Here is a 17688-nt window from a genome sequence, read left to right on the forward strand (position 1 = left end):
ATATATATATATAGTGAACAAAAGTATTGTAAATTGTATCAAGTTATCTATATGTAAATTACAATGAATATATGTACATAACAGCAAGGATTTCAACATTCATAAACATTTTGATTATTTAATCATAGTTCATCAAACAGCCAGTTAAATATAATCATTTTGTAGGAAGAGAAATGAGGCATGGAACTTGTGGTCTTCAAAACTCCCTTTTTACATCTATATTAAAGCAATGGGTTTTGATCGTATTCAAAAACAAATATTTCAAGAATTATATATATATATACATTTATAACAAGTAAATATCAGGAGTGTTCACATGCGAAGTGCACACAACTCTCCACTGATACAATGAGCATTCAGGTAGTTGAGGTTCTAAAATTTGATGTCTCCAATCATTACTGACTTGAAATGAATGGAATTCTACTTTTCTTCCATAGCAAAATGGTTGACCAATCACCAAGGGCCTTTCTGCTTTATGGAAGTCAAAGCAACAGTTTCAAATTTCTTTACCTCTGCTACCGTTAATCCAGTGTACCTTTAAAGAAGAAAGCTGTAAAGAAGCTTTCTTCTATACAGGTAAAACTGGATATCAGGAGTCTTGAAGCCAACTCATTTCTATTCCTACTTATGAAAAGGCAAATCTGTTGGAGTGGAAACCCATTTTCCGTTAAAACCACTCCTGCACATTTGAGGTTGCATTTTCAGCAACCGCAAATGTGTCATGTTTTTCAGCGGGTTTAATTTTCATTGTTTCAAACAAAGCTGATTTCGGCATATAAAATAATTATTACACTGAATCATTGTGTTTCAATGGCTACATATATAACTTTATGATCGGACCAATAGGAATCAAGAACATCTGTTTCAAAATTTACCTTACTATCAAAATTTAGGAAAATTAAGTCCAACAATGTACCATAAGATGTAGTAGGTTTAGACACAATTTGTGAACAGCAAAATGAATCTCTCATGAACTTTAAAAAAGAAGTGTTCCCAGTGTTTAAATCAATATTAAAGTCTCCCATTATGATAATTTTTGGATGTCTTAAATACACATCAGGAAGAAGGTTTGCAAGGAAAGTATCTTTTAGTTGTTGCAATTTGCAGTTTGGTGCTTTGTAAACAAAGACAACCTGAAAAAGACCTTTGGTGGGTGATATTATGTCTGCTATAACAAACTCTAAAGATGGAGTTGAGAAAGTGACTGTATTGTGAAGTATACAATCATTTCGATAATATAATACCAATCCATGAGGTGGTCTTGTATTAAAGTTTGTTTGCTTTTGGTCTAATCGAACTGGTGTTTCAAAACCAGGTACATGAAAATGGTCATTTTCATCTGTTGAAATAAGTCTTGATTCAGCAATACCAATTACATCAGCATCCAAGATGTTAGGGTCTGATAGAAGATCATTAAAATGAGCATGGAATGACCTTGAGTTGTTAAAAACTACTTTAAAATTGTTACTTGATAAGTTGTACAATGGCTTGAAGCACAACTGTAGAGTTGCATCTGTACTTAGTCTGTGTAATTCTTGTCGAACACAATCTGCTACCGCTATTGCTTCTTGATTGAGATCTAATATCTGTAATCCAGTTAAAGATGTTACTCTGCTTAGGGCAACATAGTGAATATGTGGTATTTTCCCTTTACGTTTTGATTTCAGACTAACAACAACCTCATGTAATGTATCTCCTTGCGATTTATGAATCGTTTTTCCGGCTGCTGGGCGAAGAGGAAACTGAATTCTTTCAAAGGTCTTATATTTATAAGTAAATGACCTTTTAATGTCAAACATTGGAGTCCATATTTTTTCAACATCTTTTCCATACAAGTGTGAATATTTTCTTCTATTGTTAGCACCAATTCTGGCATCTTCAAACTTAACCCATATGATACTTGGTCTTAAAGATGATGTTTTGCACTCAATCAATTTAAGTTCACAAGTTGAACCATTTGTAAGACCATCAGTGACTTCAATATTAGCTGTAAGATCATATTTCATACCAATTGCTAATACTACTTCTTTTGCAAGATTGGCTGTGTCGGACTGTTTTTCTGGTAAAGAACTAAGTAATTTTGTTTTTACAGATGCTGGTAAATCCCCACAAACTGTGTCAACTGCTTTAACTTTAACCTTTTGTGAGCCTAATTTAGATATGTATTGCAAATTGAAATTATCTACTAAAGCATTTTCAACAAACAAATGAGTTGCATTAGATCTGTATGTTGGATCACTAATTGAAACAGTTCTGGTACTTAACACTGCAAAATCATTTTCAGTCAGCTGATTTTGTCTCAACCTATTTAGTAATAGAGCAAATTCTAAATCATCCTTTTGTCTCATTATTTCGGTAAGTTCATGAAAAGAAAATAATAATTTCCAGTAATTTGGAGCTAAAGCAGTTAATCCTTTGCTTAGATCATTGAAAATCCAGCTGTCAAATACAGGTTGGAGTTGGAAAAAGTCACCAATAGCTATGATACTCACACCACCAAATGAACAGTTGCTTCCCTTGATTTTTTTCAGCCTTCTCTCTAGTAAAGAGAACATTTTGTTTCCAACCATTGAAATTTCATCAATCAAAATCAGAGACAAATTTCTGTATTTCATTCTGAGTGTATTGAGAACATCGCATGACAATGACTGGTCAAGTCCTTTATTTGGTTGTATCTGGAAAGCATTGTGAATGGTCAAACCATTTATATTGTAAGCTGCCTTTCCAGTAGGAGCACAAAGAAGAATTCTAATATCGTCAGGGTCCTCACCTTCAGTAGAACATAAGTGTCTGTGTAAAGCTTGAAATATTGTTCTGACAACTACAGATTTTCCACATCCTGCTCCACCTGTCAAAAATGTATAAAATGGTTCATGTTTTGTTTTAACCCATGTGACAACATGTTGGAAAAATTCCCACTGTTTCTTATTCAAGGATCTTATCAAATCAAAATAATCTCTCTCACTTATTCTGTTTGCATGATTTGTCAATTCTACTGTTCTTGCTTCTATTCCAACTTCACGGGACATATCATACAGTCTATGTTCTGTTGGTCTATCTGGATTGAAGTGTACATACTGTTCAGATTCTGTTGGGCCTATTTCAGCATCTTCCATTTCTACTTGCTGTGTGGCAGGTGCTATTTGATCATTCTCATTACAATCATTTTCTGCCTCTTCTATAGCTTTCTCTAGATCTATCACTTTTCCTTCATATTGCTTAGCTTTTTTTTCTAATAGTCTTGCAACAGTCAAGTACATGTTTTCGAATGTTTCATGTCCGCATTGCAAATCTGAAAGTTCATTTCTCCATGGATAAAATAACATTAAGCGTTCTCTGTAGAAGTTTTCAGAGTCAGTCTTGTAATTGTATTTAACATATCTTATAACCTTAGGTGTTTTTCTTTGATATATTCGAATACCATTCTTCAGGGTTATGTCGATTTTGTTATTGATTTCTTCTATAATATCTGCATTTGCCTCTTCATTTTCACTTTCAGATTCATTTTCTTGCTGTTCTGTTTCATGATCATCTGAGGACTCTGAAGTTTTAGGATACTGCAATTCAAGCTGAGATACATAGTCTGCTAGACACCAGTTCTCCAGTTGTTTTGGTCTACGCGAGTATCTTTTAATATCATTGTCTGATTCTATTTCAGTAGAGTCTGGGCCTAGTTTTTCTAGGGCCGATGATTGCTTGAGGAGAAAAGTTCTTTTGTGTTGTGGAGATGTGTTAATGAATACAACTTGTCTTGTGGCTTTTGTTAAAGGCATCTGTAGTGTTAAGTATGTTGCTTCTTGTGCGCTTGTTTCAACAGAATTTGAAAAGTAATTCCCAATGTGCCTTACTTGATGCTTCAAGTCTAAATTTCCCTGTCGTGCTTCTTTTGCTGCTTGGTCTAGTAATGCACTCATACCTTTTTGTGACTTGCTTATATATGAAACAATATACACTGCACATGCAAATGCATCTAAAACAAACTGTAAATCGTGATTTGCTTGCCAGGCTATCAACACAGTTTTCATGTAACCATTTACACGGACTTCAGATGGTTTTCGTTTGAGAAAAACTTTTGGACCACTCAAGTTGCTTCTTATGGCCTTAATGTAATTTTCATCATCCATTTGTAACACATCATCTAAAAACATGTCATATGTCATCTGGTCTATATCTTCAGAATTGTGAAGTGCATTAATTTCGTTTTGTATTTCTTTATATATAGTTTTGTACTTTTCTATGTCATCATTTTCTTTCAAAGGCTCTAAGATTACTGTTGCTTTCATAGGTGGAAGGGGGAAACCAAAACGACAAATTGGGTGACCTTTTTTTCTGCATGTTTTTGAATGTTTATGAACCTGCAAATTGACTAAACTAGTATCATTTTCTAAAAGTGAACAGGAGACATATTTATCAATAAATGCTACAACATCTTCATTTGAATTGCTTTCATAAACTGGTGCATTTTCAATCCAGATCAAGATATGAATATGTGGTGAACCTCTCTGTTGAAATTCAACTCTATAAAAAAAATCTGTCAATTTTCCAATAGGAGCATGATCACTTTTCAACACCAAGTTAATAAACTGTTGGACACGATAGTCAAAATATCTAGAGCATGTCACAGGGTCTTTCTGAACAAGTTTAGATTTCTGATGCCAATCCATTTCTTCCAATTCATTGTCAGTATATTCTTTGCCATCATTTAATTTGCCAAGAATTCGTAACAAATCTTTCCAATTAGTGTCTGCAGATGAAAGAGAGCCAAACCATGTTGGAAGACCCAACTGTCTGATCATTGCAAACAAATCTTTCTTCCTCTTTTCAAGGTATACTGGAGAATTTCTTAAACTTCTAAAGATATAATAACCTTCATCTAATCTTACAAGATCATTTACAGTGTTAGGATTCAGTACATCTTTTGCTGTCCATTTTTTTCCTTCTGATTGACACCTTCTTAGAGCAAGATAGACCTTATCACTTATGCTTTTTAACTGAATTTTTTTTAACTTGAAAAATATATTTGGTACAGACTGTGCTACTCTCCTATCCATGGACCTTAGTTCCCATTTAACAATATCAGTATAGTGAACAGAGACAGACCTGTCTTTGTTATCTGGCCTTCTTTGACCACAGAATATAGTTGGAAAAGATAAGTACTCTGCATCAGGATCACTGTAGAGACTAATTGGTCGTTGACCTTCACCAGGAGCAAAAGTTAAACCTGTATCACATAGTGGATTGTCGTCTGGAATGTGATCTAACAGTGTATCTGTGTTTCCAACATGTGTTTCACTTTCATCTACTTCACTGAAATGATCGGAGTCATTATCTGAATCATTCTGATCTTGGTTATCCTCTTGTTCTTCACTATTGTTTTCATTGTCATGTATTTCTTCATTTATTTTGGCGATTTCTGTAATCCAATCCTCATTTATTTCTATTCCAGAAGACTTGTACAAGTCACTTGTTCTCATCAAATAATATAATGCACAAATGACAGCAAATGGTCTCACATTTTCACTAAAATCACACTTTTTGAATTCCAGTTTCTTCTTTAGTTTAACTGATATTGTACCTGATTTCTCTAATGTATGTGGAAGTGAATTTATTGTAGGTTGAACTTCAACAGGCACATTTACTACATTGCCTTTAACTGATAACTGTCCACCTCTTGGCAACTGTCGAATCTGCATAAAAGGAATTCTTAATGATAACAGTCTTTCTTCTAAAGGATACAAATTTAGTTCTTTTGGTCTTTGGGGAAATCCCATTTTATTGGCAATTGAAAATCGAGGAATTCTTTGTTTTTTTATTGCATTGAGACAAGTATGACATATCCATTCTATGTCTTGTACAGATTTAAAATTAGTAAAGCAATGTGACATGTTAGCAGGAGTGGTCATTTTGACAGTTTTAGAATTAACTACAGAATCACAAAACCAAGTTTGTTCACATGAAGTACATATATATGTAGGACCATCATTAATTTTTGTTTTAAAATTTCTTATGCAAGCATCAAGAGTTATACCTTGAACTCTTTTCTTTTTTAGTTTTTTTTCATGATCTGTGAAATCAATGTTTTTTCTTTTAGTACTTTTAACTGTCTTATCATAACATCTGTCTATATCTAGTTTGTTCTGTCTAGAACTGTGTTTCTTCAAACGCTCATGTTCTAAATTTTCTGGATGTGACCTATATTCTTGTTTTCTGTGGAAGTCCCGTTGGGACTCATGTTTTCTGTAGTCTTCATTTTGTCTGGCAATTTTTTTCTTTTCTGTTTCATTTCTTTTGAAAACATCATTCTTTCTAGCCTCTCTTTTAGCAGCAAGTTCTCTTTTATTGAAATCTTCATTCTTTCTAGCATCTCTTTTAGCAACAAGTTCTCTTTGTCTTTCTATCTGTCTTAAATCAGAATTATCTCTTTGAGACTTTTTACTTTCAGCTTCAGCCCTTCTATAATTTGTATCCTTTCTTACTTCTCTTTTAGCAGCAAGTTCTCTTTTATTGAAATCTTCATTCTTTCTAGCATCTCTTTTAGCAGCAAGTTCTCTTTTATTGAAATCTTCATTCTTTCTAGCATCTCTTTTAGCAGCAAGTTCTCTTTTATTGAAATCTTCATTCTTTCTAGCATCTCTTTTAGCAGCAAGTTCTCTTTTATTGAAATCTTTATTCTTTCTAGCATCTCTTTTAGCAGCAAGTTCTCTTTTATTGAAATCTTCATTCTTTCTAGCATCTCTTTTAGCAACAAGTTCTCTTTGTCTTTCTATCTGTCTTAAATCAGAATTATCTCTTTGAGCCTTTTTCTTTTCAGTTTCAGCCCTTCTATAATTTGTATCCTTTCTTACTTCTCTTTTAGCAGCAAGTTCTCTTTTATTGAAATCTTCAGTCTTTCTAGCCTTTCTTTTAGCAACAAGTTCTCTTTGTCTTACAATTGGTCTTATATCTGAATTTTCTCTCTGAGACTTCTTTCTATCTGCTTCAGTCTTTCTATAATTTTTTTCTTTTCTTCTATTTTGCATGTAGTTTTTCATATATACAAATTTGGGTACCTTTATATGCTGGTAAGAATTATTTTTTTGTTTTGTGTTCCTTCGTTTCTGATCATCGAAATAATTCTTCATCTGCTTGGTCCCATCTTTCTCAGCATCTTTACTACTGATACATACAGGTAAAATTTCATATTGAGAGTCTAAATCAATTTGTAAACTTGTGTAAAAAGCATACAAGTAACTGAGGAGGTCATGTAAGTCAGCAAATCCAATCAAAATACTTTTGCCAGAGGAATCTAATGGATTATTTAGTGTACATTCTGAATGAGAATGACTGTCAAAAAAATAGTATATATGATTATAATAATAAACTGCTGAACATATGGCTCCAATCATTATAAGAAATTTGTTTGACTGCTTAATACAATTTTGAATTGCTTCTTGTAATGAGAGAAATCCAGTCAACTCTTGATACTGTAAAGCTATACCAAACAGAATATTTTGTTTGTTAATGATAAAAATCCCTTCAGTAATTTCAATTTTGACAGGAATTTCATCAAAATTCAAAAGCATATTTTTAAATAATCCCTGTGTTATTAGTTCTTGAACATGCTTCCTGTAAATTTCATCTCCTTTATCTAAAATGTAATCCAGGTTCAATGTGTTTGAATCAAAATTTAAAGACGAAAGAGATAAGAAAACTAAACAATTACAAGTACATTGGTTTCCCCTGCTTTGAGCAGCAAATTTTGTGGCATACTGGTCAAAAGTTCCAAATTTAATAAAGTTTGCATTAAAAGAATTGAAATATTTTGATAGCACTTCTTCTGAATTATTTCTAGGTTGTTCATTTTGGTTTTGCAACAGATCAGTTTGGATATTACTATGAGAATCTGATTTGGCATAACTATTGTTTGATTCATTTAACAGAAAATCTGTTCGTATATGACAAGTTTCTTTTGCACAGTTATTGTTACTGTTTTGATTCAATTCTTTTGCACAGTTATTGTTACTGTTTTGATTCAATTCTTTTGCACAGTTATTGTCACTGTTTTGATTCAATTCTTTTGCACAGTTATTGTCACTGTTTTGATTCAATTCTTTTGCACAGTTATTGTTACTGTTTTGATTAATCTCAGATAGTTCAGGTTTATCTAATTCAGATGTTTCATGTTCATTCAATTCAGATGTTTCATGTTCATTCAATTCAGATATTTCAAGCATATTTAGTTCAGATATTTCAAGTTTATTCAATTTAGATCTTTCAAGTAAATTCAAGGTACTGTTGTTTGTATTTGAGTGGAGGTCAGTATCCCCCATGTTATTTGAGATACTGTTGTTGAGGGTGTCAGTATCACCCAGGTCAAGGTCAATTCTAGTACTGTTTATGGGGCCAGTATCCCCAGTCAAGTCCGTCAGTGTCTTTTTCTGTGGATTTTTCACACCACGTTTAGCCTCTGCTGCCCTCCAATTTTTTCTTCTTGGCATCTTTAAAAATCTATAAATACATATATGCAAATAATGTACAATATGAGGACAAACTGTTACAAGTTCTTAATGCAATATATGAAAGGCTAGATGAACAATTGCATAATGAGAGCTAATATGATTAGTAACTTTAAATATATCATGGATATAATATATGTTTTCTGCCAAAGAGTTGTCACTTGTTAAGACTTTCTTATAGATATACATATAGATGTATCTAGAATACTGATGCCTTGTTCACATGTATATTCAATTCGAATCTAATTCGCTATTCACATTCACCCACTCTTCTTTTTTAATTCATTTTATCCAATTCGCATTAGAAATACCTTTTTGTTAATAGGAATTAAAAGATAACATCATTAAGACAGTAAGGCAAATTTGACGTGCATTGCAATTTGAATGAGAAATGAGGTTAGAACGTAAAATGTTTGGAATGCCAATTAAACCAATTTGAATTACCCGGTACGTGTGAACTCAGCATGGTATGCTTCATGTATTGGAATAAAATAAAATATCAAAGTGCAATTATAGTTGCTCATATTGCCTTTGGCTAAGGAAAGAAAAGTTATATTATGTCCTTTTTTTAAATAATGATGAATATCATGTTTTTTTTTTTTTTTTAATGTACAAAAAACTGTATAGCTTCACGAAAATGGTACTGCTGGTGCAATTGTTCATATTTACATTTGTAAGCAGTATTGCCAAACATATCCATATATTCATTATAACAGACTTCGTAAATTAAGTAAATACGAGTTTCAACAAGTGAAACTGCGAGCTACTGCTCACTGATGATACCCCCGCCGCAAGTGGATAATATTAATAGTGTAAAAATATGCAAGTGTTCGGTAAACAGGAAGTTGTCGAGTGATGAATCTGAAAACGCATCACACGGCATAGTTGACTTATATAAATCCTGAAACCAAATTTCAGAAATCCTTGTATTGTAGTTCCTGAGAAAAATGTGACGAAAATTTTCAACTTGGCTATCATGTGTAAAATCATACAAGTGTTCGGTAAACAGGAAGTTGTCGAGTGATGAATCTGAAAACGCATCACACGGTATAGCTGACTTATATAAATCCTGAAACCAAATTTCAGAAATCCTTGTATTGTAGTTCCTGAGAAAAATGTGACGAAAATTTTCAACTTGGCTATAATGTGTAAAATCAGACAAGTGTTCGGTAAACAGGAAGTTGTCAAGTGATGAATCTGAAAACGCATCACACGGTATGGCTGACATATATAAATGTTGATACCAAATTACAGAAAGGGTGGATGTGTAGTTCCTGAGAAAAATGTGACGAAAGTTTCATGGGACGGACTGACTGACGGACGGACTGACGGACTGATGGACGGACTGACGGACGGACTGACGGACAGACAGAGGTAAAACAGTATACCCCCCCTTTTTTAAAGCGGGGGTATAATTATGTAAGGCATTAAGGTGATAACATTAATGCACTAATGTTCATAAAGAGTAAAATTTAGTTTAAGGAGGCTCTCGGGTATAAGATTTTCAGAAAAAAAATAAACATTAATTTTTTATTACAAATTTTATTCATTATTTAAAGTTGTTACTTTATCACATGGTTCAAAAATCATTCCAAAAAATCATTTCGTGTTGGCCACAGGTGACTTTTAAAATGTAGATATCATTGAAAAAGCTCCAAATTATCTCCCTTTGGTGCAAAAATGTCATTTTTTGGCATTAAAATTAAAATATCTTTTTAGCCCATCGGTGACCTATATTTTTTATTGTTGTTTTCGAATAAGCTGTACATAAATTTTTTATTGTTGTTTTCGAATAAGCTGTACATAAATTTTTTATTGTTGTTTTCGAATAAGCTGTACATAAATTTTTTATTGTTGTTTTCGAATAAGCTGTACATAAATTTTTTATTGTTGTTTTCGAATAAGCTGTACATAAACTAACATGACTAAATAATTGTACGATTTAAGCGATTTCTGTAATCTAGTTCTTTTTTTATTTCGATATTACCGCTATTTCTCCTATTAGTTCAACAGAAAACAAGAGGCTGTCACAACGACAGCAAACCAGATTTATTAACATTTATTTGTGTCCTGGCTATATATCACAAGAACCATTACTGATGAATGGTAAAAGTGAAAATCGTCAATATCAAATTTGACCTCCATTTTGTCATCAGTATCAACATATTAAAATCTGAAAAGCTTGGATTGAATGGTGCATGAGTAAATGCAACAACGTGAATTGAAACGCCATTTTACGATCTTTCAAGAACGATAACTCCTGAACGGTAAAAGTCAAAATTGTCATTATTGAACTTGACCTCTATTTTGTCATCAGTAACAACATATAAAAATTTCAAAAGCTTTGGTTGAATGGCTCATGAGAAAATGCACGGATACAACTGGAAACACCATGTTTCAATCTTTCAAGAACCATAACTCCTGAACGGTAAAAGTCAAAATCGTCATTATTGAACTTGACCTCCATTTTGTCATCAGTAGCAACATATTAAAATTTGGGAAGCTTTGGTAGAACAGTTTATGCGTAAATGCACGGACACGACTGGAAACTCCATTTTTCAATCTTTCAAGAACCATAACTCCTGAACAGTAAAAGTCAAAATCGTCATTATTTAAATTGACCTCCATTTTGTCATCAGTTACAACATATTAAAATTTGGGAAGCTTTGGTAGAACTGTTGAGTTCATGCGTAAATGCACGGACACGACTGGAAACTCCATTTTTCAATCTTTCAAGAACCATAACTCCTGAACGGTAAAAGTCAAAATTATTGAACTTGACCTGCATTTAGTTGTCAGTAACAACATATTAAAATTTTAAAAGCTTTGGTTGAATGGTTCATGAGTTAATGCACGGACAACATTTGATTGCCGCCTGCCCGCCCGCCTGCCGTACATCCCCAAATCAATAACCGACATTTTTGTCACAAAAATCCGGTTTAAAAGGACATTACATGTATTAAAAATGTAGGCTTCTTTCGAAGGCAGATTGTGAGCGTAAATGAACGGTGACCCCATTTTTTTATTTCATTTTTCTATTAAGTATAAGATAAAGTTCATTTATAGAAAAATATAGAGAAATCCTATATTAAATAAAAAATTTGATTTAGATCCGCGAGTCCCCTTAAATGTTTTAAAACAATACATGTTTACTTCATTCATATGTATGAGTACAGAAGTTTGAACTATGACATTTGAAATCAGTCAATACAAATTGATGTTCAAAGCAGTTTTGTGCTTGTAAATATTTTAATTTCAATCTAAGTTATGAAGAAAACTTACCATTGAATAATTTCAAAAAAACTAATTAATTCAAAGTAACTGGACCATGTTGTAGAGGCCAGGGCAACAAAATAGTCATCAAATTGATATATTATAATAGTATTGCATCTTCATACAAAATATCATTGATCTATCACATGTACATATGTAGTTCTTATCAAACTTACTTGCGTAGAAAACTGAACAATTGACTATACTAGCTAGATATGTCTGAAAATTTAACAATTGACTATACTAGCTAGATATGTCTGAACTACATGAATGACCCTGTCTGAAAAAGTTGAAAAATCTGCAATTTCACAACACATATGGACTCAAACATGATAGTAGTCTCACATATCAAAAAGCAGCTCAAAATCTTAAGGCATGTAGAAAAATAGTCTGTATAACTGTGATTTTCAACAATTTTCAAAGTCTTTAACCCTTTAAATTTTCGTCAAAAATCATCTGAGTGGACCTTAACTGAAACTTGATTCATCAGGGTTAAGTGACATACCAAAAATCAGCCCAATATCTGAAGGCGTTTAGAAAAAAAGTCCATATAAATGTGATTTTCAACAATTAATAAATTCCAAAGCCTATAATTTTTACAACAATTAGTGGAGCTTAATTAACAAAACTTAAACTTGATTTGTTACTCATGATTGTCAAGTCACATATCAATTATCAGCCAAATATCTGAAAGCGTTTAGAAAAATATCAGTTTAACTTGTTTTCAACAAATTTCAAAGTCTTTAACCCTTAATTAAGGCAAAAATCAGCGGAGCCCAGCGAAACCTAACTTAAACTGTAACTGATCATGGTTAACTAGCTATCACACCAAAAATCAGCTCAATATCTAACTGCATTTAGAAAATAAAGTTTGTATAACTGTGATTTTCAACAATTTATCAAAGTACAAAGACTGTATGACCCTAATTTCTGCAAAAAATAAGCGAAGTAGAACAAACTTAAACTTGATCTGTAACTCATCATGGTTAACTCATATACCAAATAACAGCCCAAGATCTGAAGGCGTTAAGAAAAAAAGTATGTATGAAAGGTTTGTTGTGGAATGATGGAATGACGGACAAGGGTAAAAATATATGGCCCCCACAACTTTCTTGCTGGGCCATAATAATTGCTACTTTAAAGTCACTAGATCATGGTCATGACCAAAGGGGCAGGGCCTCATATAATTCCCCAAACTGATATGAACTGACAGCAATCCGTTTTGTACACAATTTCATTGATCTATCACTAATAGATCCTATTTTTACATAGTCAGATATTATTAGAAATTATAAAAATAATAGCAAGAACATCTTTTAATTTTCAATTTGTAGAGCTACAAATAAAGTATATATCAGTTCACAATTAAGTTACAACAGAACACAAATGCTTCAAATATTTTTAATTTATTTAAATGCAACTATAATGATTATTCATTAAACATTTAAATATATCCATTAAAAACTTGTTTTAACTTCATCCTTCTCTTTTACAAAAAAGTTTTCTCGACAACAACATTGACATAATTTGTTGCCAATGTTGGGAACATGCAAAAAATGCTAAATTTACATGTGTTTGTAAATTAGATACATTTAATTTTAATTGTATGCTACTTTATTTTCAACTGCACAACACAGTAAAATAAATATAAACAGCAAAATAATCACTAAGCTATTTCAATCACTGTTAATATTATTTGCTGTCCTTTATCTGTATTCTTCCCTTTCATCATCATTATTATTTTATACTTTAATTTTACATTCTAAATTTAGAATGCTAGCTAATCAGATTTATCATATAATTATATAAATCCTATTTATCTACATGATAATATATCTGAAAATGCTAAGCAGTTTGTGTGTCCTCATTATATTTTAACTTATGCAAACTCTATCACAAACATATATTGTACCTTGTCCAGACTGTTCACAAAAGGAAATGCAGTATAATTTTAACTTTTCATTGAAGAGTTTCTTTTTGCTATATCTTATTACCACAAAGAAAATTTTAAACAACAAAGTACAACTAACTAAAACTCATGACACTGAAAACATGGTCTTCATTCTAAGTAAATGGTATGGTTCAAATATTTCTTAAATATTAATTCAATACCAATGCTTTATATTGGAATTATCCCAGGTTTTTGAATTATATGCCAAAAACTGCATTTTATCCCCATGTTCTAATTTTAGCTATGGCCGCCATCTTGGTTTGTTGGCCGAGTTACCAGACACATTTTTAAAACAAAATACCCCAATGATGATTATGGCCAAGTTTGGATTAATTTGGCCCAGTAGTTTCATCAGAGAAGATTTTTCTAAAAGATTACTGAGATTTACGAAAAATGGTTAAAAATTTACTATAAAGGGCAATAACTCCTAAAGAGGTCAACTGACCATTTTGGTCATGTTGACTTATTTGTAGATCTTACTTTGCTGAACATTATTGTTGTTTACAGTTTATCTCTATCTATAATAATATTCAAGATAATAACCAAAAACAGCAAAATTTCCTTAAAATTACCATTTCAGGGGCAGCAACCCAACAACGGAATGTCCGATTCATCTGAAAATTTCAGGGCAGATAGATCTTGACCTGATGAACAATTTTACAGTGTGTCAGATTTGCTCTAAATGCTTTGGTTTTTGAGTTATAAGCCAAAAACTGCATTTTACCCCTATGTTCTATTTTTAGCCATGGCGGCCATCTTGGTTGGTTGGGCGGGGCACCGGACACATTTTTTAAACTAAATACCCTAATGATGATTATGGCCAAGTTTGGTTAAATTTGACCCAGTAGTTTCAGAGGAGAAGATTTTTCTAAAAGATTACTAAGATTTACGAAAAATGGTTAAAAATTGACTATAAAGGGCAATAACTCCTAAAGTGGTCAACTGACCATTTTGATCATGTTGCCTTATTTGTAGATCTTACTTTGCTGAACATTATTGCTGTTTACAGTTTATCTCTATCTATAATAATATTCAAGATAATAACCAAAAACAGCAAAATTTCCTTAAAATTACCATTTCAGGGGCAGCAACCCAACAACGAAATGTCCGATTCATCTGAAAATTTCAGGGCAGATAGATCTTGACCTGTTGAACAATATTACCCCATGTCAGATTTGCTCTAAATGCTTTGGTTTTTGAGTTATAAGCCAAAAACTGCATTTTACCCCTATGTTCTATTTTTAGCCATGGCGGCCATCTTGGTTGGTTGGCCGGGTCACCGGACACATTTTTTAAACTAGATACCCCAATGATGATTGTGGCCAAGTTTGGTTAAATTTGGCCCAGTAGTTTCAGAGGAGAAGATTTTTGTAAAAGTTAACGCAGGACGACGACGGACGACGACGACGACGACGACGGACGACGACGGACGCCGGACGCCAAGTGATGAGAAAAGCTCACTTGGCCCTTTGGGCCAGGTGAGCTAAAAAATAAATGGGGAATGTGTCCAACGGAACACAGATGATGCCCCCTAGCATATAACGTTATAAAGGGACATAACTCAAGAACTGTAAAAGTAAAGCTGCCAAAAATTGAACTTAAACTGAGTTTAGAGGTAATAAGCATTTTATACACATTTCATTAAATTTAGTTGAGACAAACTTAAGTTAAGAGAACAGAAACTTTTCCACTTGTAAAGGGGCCTTACCCTAGAATGGTAATCAAAGTGCTTGTAATCACTGAATGGTAAAGACTGCTTTAATTTATCAGTTGGTAGTAAAGTGAATATTGCATTGATTTAAGTTGATTCAACTACTTTTCTGGACAAAGAAAGATAACTCCAATTTTCAAAGAAGATTTCATAAACCATTGGTTTAGGTGATTCAACAACCATTCTGGACAAAGAAAGATAAATTTATTGACTTGAAACTACAACCAGATGCTCCGCAGGGCGCAGCTTTATACGACCACAGAGTTCGAACCCTGAACAGTTGGGGCAAGTATGGACACAACATTCAAGCTTGATACAGCTCTGAAATTGGATTGTGATTAAATAGTTGACACAACATAGGTTTCCGACACAGAATGAATGTGGTCTAAGAACTTAAAATTAAAAACTTAAAATTTTTAAATTGGACATTTACCTATTATGGTCCAATATCCAAAATCTAAATACACGGTTAGATTCATCATATCAAAGAACCCCAAGAATTCAATTTTTGATGAAATCAAATAAAATTCAATTTTGGACCCTTTAGACCTCAATGTGGACCAATTTGATAACCAGGCCCAAATATCAAAAATCTAATTTTTTGCGGTTGTATAAAAATGCTTGTTTTTGGCCCCTGTTTGGCTCTTTATTCCTAGACTGTTTGCCTCATAGCCCTTAAAATATAACATTGTGGTACAATTTCAGAACAATTGAAATACTTATACACAACTTATTGTCCTGACACTAGATAAATGCTTGTTTTGGGCCCCTTTGGACCCTTAATTCCTAAACCTTAGGGACCATAACCTCCAAAATCAATCCCAAACTTCCTTTTGTGGTTATAAACATTGTGTTAAAATTCATTGATTTCTGTTTACTTATACTAGAGTTATTATCCGGAAACCATCTGTCTTCGGACGACCCCGACGACGACAACGACGCAGACAACATGATTCCAATATACGACCGCAAAAATGTTTGTGGTCGTATAAAAACAAGAAGGTGATGACCAAATATGAAGTCCACCTGTTCAGATGTACCTAAGAAATGTGTGATAAAACAGAAGGGATAGACAAGATGAATACAATATAGCCCCCTGCTCATGATTGGGAGTATAGTATTACACATCTCTATGAACTCACATCTTCCCAGTGTTTAGCCTCTACATGGAGTGATATCAGAGATTTAATGTCTCCCATCTTACTGTAGACTTCAGCAGCATATGGATATTGTTCTAACTTAGCAAGGTACATGGCTGCTCTAGATAATGCCTCTCTATCTGCCTTGTCTAACTTTCTGGCTAAGTCTATCAACCTGTTATCAAAATACAATAATTATTTATATATAGCTAAATACATGGCTGCTCTGGATAATGCCTCTCTGTCTGCCTTGTCTAACTTCCTGGCTAAGTCTATCAACCTGTTATCAAAATACAATAATTATATATACCATAATGTGAAGGCAAGGAAAGTAATATTATTGTACTTTGCAACATAACAAAAACAATTCATATCTCCATCTGCTATGAAACTGAGCAAGGTTCTTCTAAAGAAATTGGACACTAATCTAATTGATAATTAAGTATAAGTGACTCACTGATTATGTTTTAATAAATGGAAATTAAAAAATAGAATCCAAGACATACATTTGTACCACATTGGATACATTTTTTGCCATTCTATTTATTATTACACTAACATGTCTTCCCAGTCATGGTCCCCTATATTATAATATCAAGATATTTTTGTAAATGGAACCTTAAAACCTAACTATATAGTACCATTATTTTGCCATTTTGATAATTATTACACTTACATATCTCCCCAGCCATGGTCCCCTATAATATCAATAGCTTTACAGAATTCGCCAGCTGAGATGTACATTTCCGCTGCAGCTTTAGGTTCATTGCTACTTTTAGCCCAGTCTGCCTGTTTTGTAATCAACATCTTCTTGTCCAATGGATCTCCAGAACCTATGTATTCCTAAAATAACAAATTTCTTAGTCAGTCGACACAGGGTTGACACTTGGTTTTTTTTGGTTTTTTTACAGCAACCAGGTTTTCTATCTAAAAACAATCTAGATAAATCTAAAGATATTACAATTATTTTCAAACAATTACTACATTAAAGCTTATCAAATGAAAAAAATATTCCCTTACATGTTCAAAAAATATTGGAAACATTTCATTCACTGGAAAATTTGACTATACACTTACATATCTATGAATGTGATATATATATATATATATATATATAAG

At 32.8% G+C, this 17688-nt stretch overlaps 1 protein-coding gene across 5 annotated transcripts in view; it reads right to left on the bottom strand.

Moving 5' to 3' along the window:
• Positions 1–17688, bottom strand: part of LOC143063004 (intraflagellar transport protein 122 homolog) — a 60535-nt gene that overhangs the window by 16473 nt on the left and 26374 nt on the right. For all 5 annotated transcript variants that reach the window (XM_076234938.1, XM_076234930.1, XM_076234921.1 and 2 more), the window contains 2 exons: positions 17246–17412; positions 16573–16744 (listed from right to left, as the gene is read on the bottom strand). In XM_076234938.1, coding sequence (XP_076091053.1) covers positions 16573–16744; positions 17246–17412 — 339 coding nt within the window. The remainder of the gene's footprint in view (positions 1–16572; positions 16745–17245; positions 17413–17688) is intronic.

Source organism: Mytilus galloprovincialis, chromosome 1 (assembly GCF_965363235.1).
Source record: "Mytilus galloprovincialis chromosome 1, xbMytGall1.hap1.1, whole genome shotgun sequence".
NCBI classification, from domain to species: Eukaryota; Metazoa; Mollusca; class Bivalvia; order Mytilida; family Mytilidae; genus Mytilus; species Mytilus galloprovincialis.